The 18,070-nt window shown below is 42.8% G+C and overlaps 1 protein-coding gene across 9 annotated transcripts in view; it reads right to left on the bottom strand.

Moving 5' to 3' along the window:
• Positions 1-338: 338 nt before the first annotated feature.
• The window catches only part of RNFT2 (ring finger protein, transmembrane 2), a 97,195-nt gene continuing 79,463 nt past the window's right edge, over positions 339-18,070 (bottom strand). For 7 of the 9 annotated variants that reach the window (XM_080366180.1, XM_080366178.1, XM_080366181.1 and 4 more), the window contains 4 exons: positions 8,165-8,314; positions 3,451-3,516; positions 2,310-2,411; positions 339-614 (listed from right to left, as the gene is read on the bottom strand). In XM_080366180.1, the coding sequence (XP_080222306.1) occupies positions 480-614; positions 2,310-2,411; positions 3,451-3,516; positions 8,165-8,314 (453 nt within the window). In that variant the 3' untranslated portion in view covers positions 339-479. The other 2 variants (XM_080366182.1, XM_080366183.1) reach the window with 2 other exon arrangements.

The raw sequence follows: 18,070 nt of genomic DNA, 5'->3' as shown, positions 1-18,070 counted from the left end.
TAGTATAACAGCAACAACATAATTCTATGATGTTACCGATTCAGGGAAGCTAGGGCCATTTAATGTGAAAAATCTCACCAGTGGTCTGAGCCAGAGGAAAACAGCTTTTTTCCAGTGTATCAGGTTATACACATGCAATTCATGGTACACTTGCCTTATACATGCAGTATTTATCTATTCTAAAATGACAGAAAAAAAGGAAACATCTCAAGCAGTTTATAACTATGTAAGTTCAAGAAAAAATCTTGGCTGTAGCTTAGCCATGGAGTTTGCCATAATATAAAACACATCTTTCTTGCCTTTGAGGATAAAGTTTTTGGCTACTAACAATTGTTCTGTTGGCTCCTGCAGAAATAGCACTGGAAGAAAGACTAAGACAACAAATCCACAGGCAACTAAATAGGGGCGTGGGATCACCAGATTTTCCAGCTTTTTCTTCTCTCTGCATGTGTTAATCCATTTGTCAGCATGTATTGGTTTTAATACACCTGGAAATGAGCAGAGGTGGTGCCATCTTTCCAGCAACGCAGGGTTTCTACTGTGACAGAACGACAAAGAGGACAGGTCTTCTCTCTGTCAAACCAGAGGCAGAGGCATTCTTCACAAAACACATGCTGTGGAGAGAAAAGGGCATCATCCTGATGAGGGAAGGAGGTCTAGTCTTGCCACCAAGCGTGCACACTCAATAGGACAGCCATGGGAGCAAGTCACGATTCAAGTTCAGGTGGAGAATGCAGCTGATTAGCAGTACTTATGTGATATGAAATATCCCAGCATCACTAGTATATCAGTTTGCCAAGGCTAATGATATATTACTCTGTCTCTTAATATAGCAATAGAAAGAAACATTAAAAAGGCCTACAACATTTGGGCTAACAAAGTACTTGAGAGGGTTTTCTCTACCATGCTTCCATCCTCAATTCCCTGGGTTATTTTAAAATTCCTTACTTTGCTCAGACAACCCCCTTTCTTCCCCGTACTTTTAACTTCATTTGCTTTTTTCTGCTCACATCACCCAGTCCCAGTCACTAGCTTCAGTGTCCCAGTTTCCCCTTCTCTGTAAATGTCACTTTTCACCCCTTATCTTCTCCTCTTGTTTCTATGCTGAGCCACGACAGGATTCTCCCTCCAGCCTGCCTTGGGTACAAACAGAGATGAGGAAGGACGGCTGCCCAGCACACACCACCATCTAGCCCCAGAATCGAAGAACAGGAATAGGGCAAGAAGGGAATATTAGAAGCCCTAAGAAGCTGAGATGTCCTCAGCACATGTGGAGTCAGCAGAAATGTTACTCATAAAAATCTCAACTCTGATCAGCACATACAAAGATAGCTTCTCTGGGGCTTACAGCTTGGTAGTACCTGCACAGATGTTCACAGGCATAGTAAAAGGCACTTTTGATGCGTAGGTGACATACTTGCTTTAATTTGATAACCCTGTTACAAAGCACGGGAATGTTAAGGCTCTCCAAAAAAAGGCTCTCGAGCTTTATTTTGATATCACAAGAGATTATATATCCCACCAATTCCCACAATTATTCTGCCTAAGGTTTTCCTGCACGCACCCGCATATCAGCCAGAGACAGTCTCCAGGATTTCAACCACAACAGACAAAGCTTGACCCAAGTTACAAGCAACTAAAGAGAAAATCTTGATGCAGCATCACCAGCCTTGCTACAAGGCAATGCCTTCAGCTGGCCTCTGATAGATATAGCAACAGAACCCATGGCAGTGTGGCATGTTAGGATCTACCGCACTGCTTGGAGCATGCTGTTCTTAAGCTCTAGGTTTTGCCAGTGTTTGCCAAATGAGAAACAGGACAATTCCCAGTGACTGGCAGTGGTGACCAACTCTGACATGCAGAACTACTTTTATTCCTGGCCAGGTGTTCAGAGGCCAGACCTTGATTACATGGTGCTGCACCAGTCTTCACGCACCCTGTCAGGCTCATTCTGGACCCATGCCCCTCTCACAGCACTTGCTCGTGATTCGGTTGGCCTATTGACTAGCCAGTCTCCCCAGGGGTCAGATAAAAATGTCTCGCATTCTAGATTCAAGATCTGGACTGCCAACTGGCAGTCCGTGAACTACAGGGCTGGTCTTTTCCATCTTAATAGCTGTGACCAGCCCCTGAAGGGTGGCTCAGCTATCATGAATCACTGGCTATCTGGAAGAAAGCCATAAATATCCACTAGGACCTAGATCAAGACCCAGCAAAGGATTTTAGAAGTACCTAGGCTAACTGTGCCTCTTCCCAGCTGCAGAAGTTAACCAAATGAATGCCAGTGGGGGAATCTGGCGTGGTCTTACCTGGCACATAAGGATCAAAGGTTCCCTGAATTCTGCTTGGCAAATGGCACAGATGTCACCTGCCTCACTGCACTGCTGGCTGGTAGCACGAACACCATACGTCTGTTAAGTAGAGATGGAAAAAACCCCCAGTGTCAAAGGTTTGAAGATACTCTAGTTTGTGGCTAAGCATGCATACAGACACTTTTTCACACCCAGATTCCCTGCACGGCCTGGGAAGGACAGTAGTATTATGTCACTGTGTATGGGGAAGGGAGATTTGGGCACCTGCACACAGAACAGAGGGAGTCTGGAGCTGTGTTCTCTGTTTTGTTTTACCCTCGAGCTGACTCCATCTTTTAGTGCCTCCACTTGTGGAGCAATGATAATGAAATTTAATGAGCTCAACAGGGAGCTGAAAGGATTAATTCAGCATCATTTGAAGAGGTGTTTAGATAGTGGGAGGTATTATTATTAGCAACTTAGACAATAGAAGAAAGAATAACAGCAGCAGCACCCACAGGCTTCCCAGTTTTCTTTTTAAATATGTGGAAGGTAAATGTTGCTTCTCCTATTATAAGAGTAATAGGGGAAATGGAAACATGCTGAGGAAAAATGACCCGCCCAAGCCCACAGAATAAGCAAGGCAAGCTCTAACAGACTTCTATGATGATATGTTCCTTTCCTCTACAGTCGTTGATTTTATCATTTTACAATATAAGTCACAGTATTTCATTGCAACAGATCTAACTATCAGTACTGTATAATGCTGTATCTGGGATAATTTCTGTGCACTGTAGGGTGTCTTTCAATGTCACTGCACATCAGGCACTACATACTTCTATTTAAAGTCTTTTCACACTCTGTACTACAAAGTTTTGTCAGCTTCTTGCTGTTTTGGCCTCAATGGATTAGTGCATATTACACAGGGCTTCCAATCAGACAAAACAATCCAGACTAGCAACAATCTCTTACCATAGCTGGGACAGGGCAGACATCAGAAAAGGTTCCTAACATCCCTGACAAGGGACACCAGCTTGCCCAGCCATGGAACAACACATTTTATTCTGTGATCCTGATACACTGAGGAACTTCCAACTCCATCATTCAATAGTAACAAGATTCCACCTATGAAACTGCTGTAATATGTATGGCTACTTACCTGTGGGGTGCAAAGGACCTTCAGTGCCTTCCGGACACTTCCCAAACGACCACAGATATCAAAAGACTGCAATAAAGACACTCCATTTTACATATTTTTCACAAAATGTGTGTGTGTATGCATGTGCCAGAAACTGAGGAAACGGTGTCTCCAAATGGATAGTTGGAGGAAACAAGGATCCTACGTAACAATTGTGCCAAAAAAGATTTCATGGAGATCATGAAATATGTAATAAATGTGAATTGACAGTGGAAAAGGGCAGCCAAAAAAGCTCTAGTAACAATGGACTGCAAACCAGGGACTTTACAGGACAGAAAGAGGAGCAGACATCAAGGGGTTGTGGTAGGGTAATTCCCCAGCCCCACTACATTGGAAAGGGCTAAAATGGACCCATTCCCACCCTGAGAACCAAGTGCATGAGATCATCAGACGTGAGGTTAGAAAACACTGTGGCCAGCTTGAGAAAGGGGGAAGGGCAGTCTTTTCACATGGGAGAGGCAGAAAACAGGTTTCCTCAGCCTCTGGGGAAAAGGGGGATTTCCGGGTCTGTGTGGCTCTGTCACACAGCTTTACACTTCAGAGCCCAGACGGTATTATGAAAGAAGGAGTGGGAATTGCCTGTCCGGCTGCAGAGAGTGATTTAACAGAGTTCAGTGATTAAATGCTACTGAGAAGAACGGCCTGAGGACTCAGAAGCAGGACTGCGGCCAGGTTGCTCCCATCTGTCTGAAGCGTGGGGAACTTCACATGCCATGAAGGGAGTGAGTTTTCAGCACTTGGTACTTTGCAGATGCCCAAAAATGGCCAACAGCAGGGGCAACACCAGGTCCTTTTCTTCCCCGCTTCTCCCTATTGCCCAGCAATCATGATGTAACTGCATCTGGTGAGCAGCACTCATTCTGGGCTCCTCATTAAAGACTAAAAGCAGTTCAGAGAAGGGCAGAATACGAGCCTGCAGAAAATGATTTCTGAAAAGAGGCTAAAAGACATAAATATTTACAGCTTGGCTGAGCAGAATACAAAAGTGGGGGGAAAAGATGATAAACTGCCTACAAATATCAAGGGACTGAGCAAGAGAGGAGACACTCAGCATTCTTAAAGTGAAGACAGAGTACTACTAATAAAAGAGAAAACATCTTGAAAACCTAATTTGGTTCACCTTCTCTATTTTCTGGTAGAACACAGGGAAAAAAACCACTATGAACTAGACAAGATATGAAGAAATGATTGTGCAAAGAACAGCCCTGCATTAGCTGGGAGAAGGGCCAGATGACATAACAGGACCTTTCCATTTCTAACCCATCTAAGTGAGAAGCAGCTAGGAGGGCAGGGCAAGATGTGATGCGAAATATGCAGAGCTGCAGTGGACAATTGGTACAAAGGCACCAGAATGCCTGGAGTTGGCTTTCTTTTTTTTTTTTTTTTGGTTAGCATGATTAAGTGGGCTCACTGCAGGGAATGCCAATGAGATCATCGTGCAATAGATGTGGAATCAAATGAAGGCACCAATAATGCTTCCAGTCAGCACGTAAAAAGGCTCCCAGGGTCCTTCCAGTAATGCTTCCAGTCAGCAACTAGCACTTGAGGTTGCCGACTACTACAGACTTTTTATCTTCTCATAAGGATAGAGATCAGCTCTTTTCCACAGTCCAATTCACAGCTTTCCCTGGTTGCTTTGCTTACAGTGTAACTTGTAATGCATTTGCTCTGGCTTTGATGTCTCCTCTTCTCCCACCGTGTTGATTTCCCCCCTTCAATTTCGCTTACTCTGGAGTTTCCTGTACCCCCAAAAGATATATGTTTCAGTAGACTAACATCCATTTGTCACCCCATGCACTGAAGTCTACATTGCATCAGTCATCTTTCTAGCAATATGATTGCAACAACTGGGTTCACAGACAGTGAGTGCTTCTGTTCAGGATAGGGAAAAAAATAGGACCTGGATGCCCTTATTGATGAAAATCTGGGATTTCTTTGCCAAAATCAGAGGTTCATGTTTATGAAGTCCAGAGACAGCAAGATGGCTCCCATCAGCTGCACTATATACAACCTTCTGAAAGTGGAGCCTGCCCTTTGTGTAGAGAAAGGGGATGCAGCCCTAGCTGAGCCCTGGATTTTTTCCAGGAGCACAGAAGGCCTGAGTGCCAAATTGGCTTCTGTGGTTTTTCTAATGTGGTTTGTGGCTTTGCTAATGTGGACTCCTTTGGGTATATTTTCAGTGTCTCACGCAAGGAATTAGACCTGCAGCTCTTGTGATCGTAAATGGGATGCACACACCTAGTATTTCATGAACTGTACTGAAACAGTGTGCTCCCACTTCCGTACAAAGTCTCTAGCATGCAGAGGTCTAATCCTAACCTGGACACATCTGAGATACTAAGTAGTTGCCACACAATGACCTGGGACATGTTCCTGAGCCTATCACCCTTCAGCTGGCCTGTCCCTCCATTTACACCTCTGATGAACTAGATGAATTAAAGAAAGAAACATGTATGTTGAAGGTACAGGCTGGAGCCAAGGTACTTTCACAAAAGTATGCCCCAGTCCTGGTCCTAAGTTATACTCAAGGTCAGTAAATAGCGGTCCTCTTCTCATGGAACTTCTAAATAACAGATAAACAGAACTTTTCAAAACATGCTTGCTTTTCTAATCTAGATCATCATCACAACACTACCTATAAAGATACTAAACTTCATAGTACAGAAATGTCAAGTTAACCCAGAAAGAACTGCTTGCAGCTGTATGTCAGGGCTCCAAGTACATTAATAGGCCTTCATGGTCCTGATGAGCCTCACCTGGGGTCTCTACCCACAATCTGTGCCCATGGGCCCAGGAACTCTATTTATACTCAGCTGTGGAGGCCTCTTGTTTCTGAGCTGTACTATACAATCGCTGGTTTCCAGTTTGGTCACAGCCATGCTTGTGCCTAGCTATAGATCCTACTGATACAGATACCCCAGTGCATGGAGTGACCTCCTACTCTTGCCTTGAGCCTGTCTCACTATGGCTATACTCTGCAACTGTTAGGCTGTGTTTGGCCCTGGCTGCCTTCATGAGACTTGGTTGTGACCTGTGGATTGATGTTCTGGCTTTATCTTGGACCTGCCTCGCCACCTGAGGATCTGGACTCTTTGAACCTGGCTACTGCCTCCAGACTCGCCCTGCTTGCCTTGTTTGGGTGCTGCAGGGCTGGGCACTGCTAGCTGTGTTTTTGTGCTTGGCTCCCCTTCCTCCAAGGAGCAGACAGCCCCACTGCTTCCCCATGCTCTGAGGACTTGTCCAGATGTAAGAAATGGCATGTGGAACTGCAAGTGAGCATCCCTTTTCCAGGTGTTCAGTAACTTTTGTAAGAAGGGATACTAGAAAGATCACTTGAAATCTGTCCTTGTAATAGTGATCTGTATACCTGACCTCCAAAGCCAGAAGGGCGTGGAAGGGTTGGATACTGTTGTCTAGAGCAGATCCAGACAATGATGTCTCTGAAAGGGGCAACAATTCTCTCCCACAGCAAAGAGCAGGAAACATACAGCTGAGAGAATGGATGGGTGTGCAGGGAACTATACTGGTCTCATATGCCTTCTAACCTGGCACCGTTTGCTCTATTTCTGGCTTGATGACAGACCTGCTGTGACCAAGTCATTTCACTTCCCGTGACCTCCTCTGCCTATCTTGCTTGAAAAAAAGCCTGTAAATTCCTTGACAGCAGGGGTTGTATTGCCCCGTTTCTATATAACATACAGCTGCAACTGCAGCCATGTGTCACATAAGAGCTATAGTTTAGCATTGCTCAGCAATCCATTAGCCCCTTTCAGCTGTTTTCAGCTCGGATATATTCTCTTCCCTGTTTTTCAGTCTGCTTCTGCAAAGCCATAGCCCCTTTCTCCTAGGTAGAGACAAGTATCAGGGCTGCAGCAAGCTTGACTTGCTTGGCCTTCCTTGGAGGGATGGATAACATGGGTGGATCATTGTTTACTTCAGCTACTACTCTGCCCCTAGGCAGGGTTCAATACACACTATTAGAAGTTCAACTATTTCTAGATCTCAGACTTGGGACTCTTCTAATTAAGTCATAGATATTCATTTACAATTGTACAGGCAGACTTTGTGCTCTTAACACTCTTATTTTTGAGTAAACATTAATTATTCCTGTCTCTACCACTGAGATCCTGGACTTGTATCAGCCAGACCAGGACCTAGGATAGGGCCAGAACTAACCTGTTTTATCTAGGCAGGACTTGGGATGACCTTCTTTCCCCCTGCTGCACTCAGTACTGTGAGTGACAGAGTACCTACCCTGCCTTGAAAGACAGAAGAAGGCTGAGAGAAACACTCTGCTGTCTGCAACCTTCCTTTCAGTGCTGCATCTAGAAGTCTGGAGACAGCTAACATCTCTTCCCAGTACTGGTCCCCCAAGACTCCACTCCAATTCTCCTCTAGCCCTTACAGAAAGGTATTAAAAAGCAGCAATGACCTCATAAACCTGATGCAACACTACATGAGTAGTCACAGATCTTCCTCTAGCTCATTAATGCAACATACTGGTGAAGCAAAATGCTTCTGGCAACTAAAGCACATGGTGTCCCCAGCTGCTGCAGCTTCCCTTCCTGGGTAGTGATAGCAACAATCAAAAAGTGTATTTGTTCCCTTCAGCTGTGCTTCTTCCTCTGCTGTTGCTACAGCTCCATTAGAGGTTACTGAATGAGGTGGTACTTGCCTTGCAAAGACTATACAGGATGATCAGGATGCCACCTAGGAAGTAGCTGCTGGATGGATCATCTCCCATGATGTATTTATACCATAGCTGGATGGGCACAAGGGAGCGGAACAGCTGGCTCAGCTCCTCAATAACCAGATAGAACTTTCCCTGTAGAACAACCAAATAAGCAATACGTGATTACTGTCAGGAAATCAAAAGAAGAGGACTTAATGGGTGCAGGGCATGAAGCTTATAGGGCTTGTGTTCGCTGTCCACCTGCGCACTCTGTTAAATGGTGCAAAGACCAATATTCATGAGACACAGCTTTCTTTGCAGCCATTTACCTTGGTACCTTGAAAGCATAATTATCGCTTTGCTTCATAGTGTTCCTCATGCTCTGTCACTTATCCAGGTATTCTACACTTCTGTATCTTGAACTTTTAGAGCAGGTTATAGATTACACCTTGTTGCATATCTGGAGAATGCTACAGGACACTAGCAGCAGCGGTTAAGGCTTACTGAGGTTAATATGATGTAAATTGTAGATACTATTAATAATGAGAAAAGGAATGCAAGGTAGGTCTCTGATTTTATACCCCTTCTGAAGGTACAGGGATTAAATGTAAGGTGACATTGGTCTTCCTGACAACTTTCTAGATAATCCCAAAGAATCAAATTAATTATCTATTTGACAGTATCCCCCTCCTTCCACTCAGGTGTGTGTTGGCTCTTGTACAGTACAGATAAAAAGACTGGTGCTGGAAAAATAAAAGAAAACCCTCAAGGCATTTGAAACTCAAAGATACCAAACCTTCCTGAGGAGGCTAAGGAAGGGAAGGGAAGGGAAGGGGGGAAGCATGCTGGTTGAAACACTTCTCTCTCAAAAGAGACTCAAAGAATGGGCAACATCCTTTGTAAACCTTCACCAAAGCTGCCCTTGCCATTCTGGTATTTATTCCAATGAGAAAGTTTTCCTTCATTGAAGGACACCTGCAAGGTAACAAACTCTCTCCTGGCTTACTACAACCATGGAGTGCAACAACTGAAATTTCTACTTTAAAGCACCTGAGACTAGGGAAGCTGGCTAAAGGCAGCTATCTAATTTAGCTCCCTTCTTAACGAGGACCTGTTTGTGTTCTGTCCTGCCCTGTTTGGAAGGGAGAAGTGGTGACAGGGCACTAGGTCAGGGCAAGCTGTGAGCCCAGAGCTATGCTTAATCTGCAACAGCATTATCTGGACTGAAAGATTTGTTTTACACATGTCAAAATTCTTTTATTTGATAAGATCATGGAGACAGGGAAATTCCCCTGGAATTTTGCTGTGCTGTCCCAGTTAGCTTTGTCATCAGTGATGTCATCACAGGTCAATCGTTAATTGGTGAGATTTGGAGTGGGGATTAAGTTCTCTGCAGTCCATGAGGCTAGCAGCAGCTAGTGCCCTTCCCTAGGGTCTCAGAGATGAGATCACTCGGCAGGCCATCCTGCCGTACCGAACAAATCGAATCCTTCAGAGAGCTCTGGCATTCTCATGATCTCATATCCCCCCTGGGACAAGGAGTGAGGTCACACCAGCAGTTGCTAACAGACCTGGGCTGCTTTCTTCCTCTCCCCCCATTCCCTCCTCCTTGTTAATCCCAGGTGGCATCACATAGCAAAAATGTAACAGCAACAATCTGGGGTCCTAAATGCAAGCAATTTATTAAATTAGCACAGAGGTCTCTATCCTGCCTCATGCTTCAATACAATCATCATTTATTTCAGGAGCCCCCGTGACAGAGGGTCGCAGTCTGCTAATGACTATGCTGTCACTTCCTTCCCCTCTCTGCCTCCCCCTCCTCAGCAAGCTCTGATGAAAGCTACCAGTAAGCTAAGGGCAGCAAACTGTTTGCTTTTCCTCGACTTGTTCCTCCCACCAGGCTCCTGCTCATCTTCTTTTATTTAGCCTTGCTTCCCTAGCAGGCTGAGCTGGGACAGGTCATTGCTTGCTTTCTCATTGCATCAGATGAAACTTCTGGATCCAGCATTTGGGACATCAGAGCTGAAATTCTTCTACAACAGATGCTTTTGAGGCACTAAAACACTAGAGCCCACAGCAAAACATAAGGAAAGATGGGTCCCAAACAGCTCTAGAGGTCCAGACAGGTTGTGAAATTGGAAGTGGCAGAGTGGCTCTAAAATGAACATGCAGCAAGTGACAAATCTCAATTTTCTAACCACAGTATCTCAATCGTTTACAAATCTTTCAGTACTCCTTTACCTAATGTAAATCTTCATTTTTCAATGGTAACTGCAGGGTATTAAGATTTCTTAGCAGCTAGATACTTGTTAACACCCTCACAAGAGTGAAGTTTTAAATGGATGCATCTCTTCATCCAGCCCACTAACACCACCCACTTGACCATTTAAGAGAGCCCTGTTGATGAGCTTAGAGTGATTACAGCTGGGAGGAGGAAAGCAATACAAGGACAGCTGAGCATCATTTAGAAGAGAACTAGCGCTACAGTAAATGCTTACAGAAATAAGTTTTGTCAGGCATCTCAGTACAACACACCAGCCGTTTTTTAAACTAGGAAAAGTGCCTATAAAATAAGAAATTTGATTAAGGGCTGCAGAAGTGGGGGTCTTCCTTCTGAGCCAGAATCTTAGAAAACAAGGATTGTTCCCTACAATTTCAGCACTAAAATTTAGCCTTCTGATAACAGTAATTTACTGCAGACAGCACCTATCACTTGTAAGCACACTCAACATACCTGTCTTCTGCTTTTCAGCTTTGTTATACCTTTCAAAGCCTAATATTTGTCTGAAGCTATATTTTTTCTGAAAACTTCAGCTAAAGTATTGCAGCTATGTCTCATCAAGATTAGGAAGAACTGTGTTTTATGTTAAGCACAAATGCAATCATTTTTCCTGTGCATCTTTCTGGGAACAACAGCCTGAAATAAAGCAAGGCCTGTCTCTCTTAGGTGACTCTTCCTATTTCATAAAAACCCAATGTAGATCTGGGAACCTTTTTATGAATATGCTCTATAGGGATCGACAGCTTTCTAAGATCAGCAAAAGCTGATGAGCCTGTAAGCCAGCCCCAGTACATGACTGGGCTGTGCAGAAGCCAGCCCTCCAGAGCAAGCATATCTACCTTGCTGGACTGCAGAGGTTATATAGGATATTACCTGAAATTATGGCTCCTGGTTAGGGTAGAATCAGCTACCAGAAAAAGAGTCTCTGCTCTGCTTTCATCAAGCCCTTGCAACAGGTTGTAGTTAAGCCTGATTAAAAAGTTAGTACCTTGTTTAAGCTGCTTCCTCTGTAGGGTCAGTTACTGTAAAAACTGACGGTCTACTACTACTGTTATCAAACACCTCATTAGCAAAAGCGGCAAAGGACTGTGCTGTGGATCTAATTACAGCAACTCTGCTGATGAGCCTTGTGATACCACATGGTGAAATTTTGATATTTCTCTTCCTCCAGAATGCTTTGTCAATGACTCATATACAACCCTCCATTTTCCTCTACCTCTTTCAACATGCAGAGAGACCATTTTTATACTTTAAATCAAGCACTTATTTTGAAAGCACAGAATTCAAGATTTTCTTACAATTGCAGTCTTCCTTCTGTACATGCAGTATGATACAGTCTGTAATAATGTGAACACATACTATTTTTTCACAGAGGGTGGGTGGTACTCATTGAGCATGTAACTTTTTAGTATTTTGTTATATCCTCATTACTTGATGGCAGTTCTGCATCCTATCACTTCATGTTAATTGAGCTCTGCCCAGAAAATTACTAAAACCCCTTCAGTCTCTTTATGACATCACCACTAAAATAAAAACACTTTAAAAAGCCCCTTATTTTCACATTGCTGGCTGACATAAGGGACAGCTGTTCTCTGCTTTTTCTAAATGAAAACGTGAGACACAGAAAGACTAAGGTGAAGGTAAGGTGGCTTTGATGACCAAGGTGAAATGACTGGGATTAGACTCTTTATAAAACACTTAATTTTATTGATCACATTACCATTAAAAGCTAAACTGCTGGCTTCAGTTTGCAGCTGCACATGACATTTCTAGAATCACATAGGAATTATTTGGCAAAATGAAGGATGGGATTTAATTCTCCAGTGTAGTATTTAACTTAAACCTGTAGAACATTCTTCACCCAATGGTCTCTTTGTTCTTTATGCACTTCCCAGGTTCTACAACAGCTTCTTTCAATACCTCGCCTTGCTTCATTTGTGGGGCACAGTATACGCTGCTGATGGATGGAAGAAGTCTTACAGAAAAATAACATGGAATCATATAATTAAAAATTGAATCACAATATATACACACCAAAACAGGAATATTACAGCTGCAGAAGCAATGCTAATTCTCACATAGCCTAACCAAGCATTGACTTTGTAGTTTCTTTTGACATAAGGTTTTGTATAAGTGTGCATGTGTGCTTCCACAGAAGAAAACAGAAAGGCATATAAAGGTTTTACACAGTGGAATTAAAATGGGATGTAAGAGAACTGAGAGAAGTTGCAATGAGGCAACTGTAAGTTGTGATTAGCACTCAAGGGAAGTTCCAAGTCTCACTTATTCTGTTGCCAGCAGCATTAGGACATATTCTGAAACAGGAAGATGCTAGAAAAAACTTTTGAGACCTGCTGGCAATTTGGATCAGAGGAGAGCAGGCTCTGCTGAGATTTCTGGTCATATTGCCAATATAAGAGTGTTGGGTAGGAGCATAAACAGGATTGTGGCACAGAGGACGCTGGTGAAAATCCATGCAATAATAATGAGGAGTAATTCCAAGGTGGGACTAGAGGGGAAAATGAGATATTTCTTTTGTCAGTGAACAGCATTTCTGAAAGACACATCTTGGATATCTTAAACTGGAAAGTTGAAACTTGAAAGGCACTTAAAAGCAATGATGCCTTTGAAGCTTAGTAGCAGTGACTTTCAAAGTGTGTTAAGGAGAGGGACAGAAAAGAGTCCCAGTTCCTCAGCACCTAGTCTTATGCTTTAGTTAGTCTTTTAAAGCAGTAAATCCTGCACTGCTGACTCTGGAACACCACATGTGTTCCAGGCTGCAATAGGGAAAAGCCTTTGCAGAACCATCACATAGCTCCTGTGACTCTAGAGGATCAAAGCTCAGATTGTTGTCCGAGAAGAGTGAATCTGAATGGGTTCCCCCAAACAGTATCAAAGATCCTCAAGGCAAGGGTAATGAAGGATAGGCTAGCACCTATCTGAAAACACCACTTTAGCCACACTATTAGAGAAACACTAGGATTAGCTTGCTTATCACACAGACAAGGAATGGGAAGATCTTAACCCAGATTTTTTTGGTAACATCGTCTATATGTTTGCTCCCAGGACTTGTTTTAATGCTTCCATGGTTTTTTGATCAGCATCTAGAGGGCTCAAATGCTCCAAGAGACCTTGTTTTTCTCAGGACAAAAAGAAATGTACACATACTTCATGTTAAATGATTGATAAATATCTGGCCCCCTGATGAAAGAGAGGCTGCAGGGACATTAGAAGGCTGCTGCCGTTACCATCACAATTAATAAAACTTCCCTCTAGCACCTTCTCTCCTAATGTGAGCCTTCTGGATGAGGCTGTGGCTTAGAGAAAATGCTTTGGCAGGAGGAAACTGTTCCAACTTGCCCCCTTTCCCCCAGTGCAGAAGGATGGACATTGTTTTATGCCATGGGTTGTTCTACATGAATGACTAGTGCAAGAAGGAGCTTGCTGCTCAAGCAGCATAAAATGTCTGCACATGCAAGTCATTTGTGCAACTAATCACGGGATAGAGCAAGGGTCAGCCTGCCCAGTGAGGCTGGGAACCAGGATTTTGGACCATGGTATCACACAAGATGGAGGCAGGGTGCAGAATAAATTTAATCATAAGGTAAGTGCTTGTTTTCCTTAAAATAACTGTTTAATTATACATGGCTGTGCACAGAAACAGGCGGTGGCATGACAACCAGAGCAACCATGGACATGTTTGTGCTCCATTGAACATGGAAGACCATTAGGGCTACTCAAAATCAAGTCTTACTGGCTTCAAACTCACAAAATACACAGATCAGCTGACACTGTAACATGTCACCTTTAGATAATTTGCTTCAGTTGAATGATCCAAATCAAACTACTTTGTGCAAAAGATATTCTAATATTTTTATGTCCAAGGTGCAGCTTCAGAAGGAATATGGGAAGCTTAATGTGCCAGTGTACATGGCAGAGCTGCAACCATCTATACTAGGAAACGTGGTATGCACCTGAAAAAAGGTACCTGGTCCAAAGTCCAAGTGCAAAACTATGTAAAGAATGGCTGCCACACACAGGTCAAGTTTTCTCCAACCAGGTTTGATGGGATAATATTTTAAAAAAACCAACAAAATAAAAAGAGCCCAACTAACCACTACCATAAAAGCACCAAAAAAAAAAAAAAATCAACAAAAAAACCCACCAAGCAAATATTTTGAAAGCTGCAGCGAGGACACTGCAGTGCTAGTGTGGACTAGTATTTGTACACTTGCCACTGACACCATTTAAACAGCATAAAGCAAAAACTTCACAGGTAATGCCAGTCTTGCCACAAAAAGCTCATTTGCAATGTCTAGATCCAGCTTTCAAACAAAACTGACAAGTATTTACTCAATTGTTTCAATGCTATGTTTTCAACAAACAAATGTTAGTTTCCCTTTTCAATTTTCAGTCTTCTGGAAATGCAGCCTCTGTTAACTTGGCTGCACATCTGTACCGAGCATGCAAAGAAAATTCTTACTTGGGGCCTTTCTTATACGCCAGTCATTAAGACTGTTGGCAAAAAAGTGTCCTTGGTATCTTTCTCCCCTATAGAGATAAGTATCTCTCTCTCTCTCTAAAAGAACCTGGGATACCAGTTTGTTACAATTCCTTGGTTTGGTTTTCTTTCTTCCCCCCTCCCCCAAATGCTTTAGTCCATGCTCCAGGATACCAGCTTAGATTGCTGACAACAGCATGAGGAGGGGATGGGAGACTTGCAGGCACCTGGGATTTCCTGAACGAAATCTTTGGCAACTGTGTCTTTTTATTATTTATTTCCTGATTTTTAATTCCACCCCCCTCAAGCTGTCATTCCTTAGCAGTGAAAATGAAAAGCTGCCATTTATGTGTGTACAACAATGAAGGCCTCGGCAGGCCACATGGCTCCTGCAGTTTAATTTACTTTAATTCATTTTATATTGAACCAAATGATCTTATCTGCCTTTTTAAATGGAGAGCCTTCAGCATGCAGGGTGGGAGCCAAGCCCCCCTTCCAAAGAAATTATGAGCCCAGCTGCTATTAAAACTTGTACTAAGCTTGATGTGCCCATCACAGCTCATGGGGGAGGAAGGGACATCTTTAGCTACAGGTATGCTCCTTCTCCCACAAACTCCCCCTAATTACTGAGGTGTAAGACTGGAGTCTGATGTTGAGGTTCTCTTCCTTTTTTTCTGCTTCTCTCCTACTTACAAGCTCTCCTTTCCCTGCCTTCCAGCCTGATTGTAGACTCACAGCCTCTCTTGGCACCTTTGTTTTCTGGGCTGGTTTGTAACCTGGGAAAGTGTGGGACCATTTTGTCAAATTTTCAGTTTTCCCCTCATTCTTTGGAGGGGTTTCTTGCAGAGATGTTCCACTTCTGCGTTATTCAAGCTTGGAGTACTGTGGCTAGTTGTATCCTGGCAAGTCCACATGCTTCACATTTCAAGCACTCACGACCATGTTTACTGCCTCTGTATTCTGATTGCAAAGACAAACAACTTTTTCTGCCTTTTAATTCTTGTTTTCTTTTTCTCAGTTAAATCATGAACTGATTCCATAAATCCAACATGGTTCTTGACATCATCTTAAACCAAATATTGCCCTTCCTGTGATGGGGTCATCCTAGGAATACATGACCCAGGTACTTCACATTGGGAGAACTGAGTGCTCTAGCCCAAATTTTTAATGTGTTTACTACCAAAATGAAAAGATGCATCCAAGGTAAGCAGTTTTGTACCGTTCACTATTTTCATTAATGATCTTGATGTACAGAGTAGGCTTATCAAATATCCACTTGACACTAAACTGGGAAAGGCTGTAAACATGCCAGAAAGAATTATAATCCAAATTAATCTTGACAAACTGGAGAAATGGTCTGGTAAACAGGGAACTGAAGACAGCCTAGAAGAGAATAATAAGATCTGGAATGAATGATCTCTGAGAAAAGACTTAAAAATGGTATTCTTCAGTTTACAGAGAAGACTAAGGAGAGATGAAGACTGTGTAAAAAAAACCCCAATCATCCGCTCTTGCTCCAATCAAATGATATGGAGAAGTAAGTCTTAAAAGAAGGACATTCAGAGGAGATGCCTTGTACTAGAAAGGCTATGCATCAGTGTAAACAACATAGTATTTAGAGAAGACTAGAATCTCAAGGAGCCATGTAAAAAGCCAGACTAGCCTTGGAAGTGCCTTTGAATTTCCAAAATGAAGAAAATCTGAAGAGCCTGCTCAGAGGTTGAGTGCAGAATGATCAAAGTTCCTGATATCCCATCCATGGGCAAGTTTTATAATCTCTTACTGACTGCCAGCAAGAAGATACTGCAAGGAAGCTCAAGATTAAATACCTCTATCCCATTCACAGCTGTGCTGAACTCATCCCTGACAGTGAAGCAATCTCCACTTCAGGTCCTGTATCATGGAGAGCTAGAGACTGCTGTTCTGACTAGTTATATAGGCAGAAAAATTCTCAGTCTATATATATCCTGAAAAAGTCTTCTAGCTCTACTCTGTGAGTTTATATTTTTCCAGCAGCTTCCTACCTGCTACCATCAACAACCGTCCAGAAGTTCATAAACTACAAGCTAGGCTTCAAGCAGAAACACTACTACAAGCATATAGGGAGGAAGAGAGTAACTTTCTTTTTGGCAAGTATTAAGACAAGCAGAGAGCAAATAACTTGGTAAGAATTTGGTCAATGGAACTGTTCTAAATCAGGAAAAGCTTATATTTTTTTTAAAACCCAACAACTTATCTGCAAAATTAAGACATGTAGCACTGTGCTGGCCTGTAGAAGTAAGCTGGGTCATCAAGCTCAGGGAAAGAGCTCAGCTATGTGGTTACCAATTACACTTTCTACAGCATCCTGCAGTTCTCTTGGAGCTATCCCATCCCGGTTTGATCTTGCTTAATTTGTTACACCAGATCTTATCCCTGGTTGGCTTAACGGATGCAGTGTAGAGTGGGGGATAAAAATAAATCCAGATCCATAGTGGTAGGTAATAGCAGCCTCAGATGTCAAGGGACAGTGAGACTATCAACAACACCCTAAGACAAAAAGGGACTTTAAAAAAGTGAGAAATATTGCTATCCAGAAAAAGGTATTAAAAATGAAGCATCTGTGCTCTGAGTCATTATAGGCCCTTGACAGATGTGATCTTACCAGCCTCCCACTGTAGCTGCAAATAAAGACCCCTTCTCTTTCTTCTCTCCCGACAAGGATTAATGAGTACTTGGGATAGCTCTCAGACAAGCAAGCAAAGGCTGTGAACCTTTTCCAACACTGCAATTTATCTTGGAAAGACTATTCACATCACTTTTCCCTCCCTCCCCAGGCTGGATTATGCTCTGACCTAGCACATTAATCTCCCAAAATACAATAATAATAATAGAAGAAGGAAAAAAAAAGCTGGACAATTGCCAGAAATAAATTAATAACTATCTCAAATAGCCCTGCTGTGCAGGAAAAAACTGCCCAACTCCCCTGTCACCCATGTCATTTCTAAGCAAAACTATTCTCAGTTTAGAGATCCCCTTAAGTGCCCTGCCTGAGACTTTCAGCGATTAGTGATAGTATCTTGCAACTATATGGTACCTTTCATCCCAACAGATGCCAGAAAGTTTCTTTACCAAATGCAAATAATAC

Source organism: Falco punctatus (assembly GCF_963210335.1).
Source record: "Falco punctatus genome assembly, chromosome: 1".
Taxonomy (NCBI): domain Eukaryota; kingdom Metazoa; phylum Chordata; class Aves; order Falconiformes; family Falconidae; genus Falco; species Falco punctatus.
The sequence above is the reverse complement of the archived record's forward strand: the minus strand, read 5'-3'. Positions and strand labels throughout refer to the sequence as shown.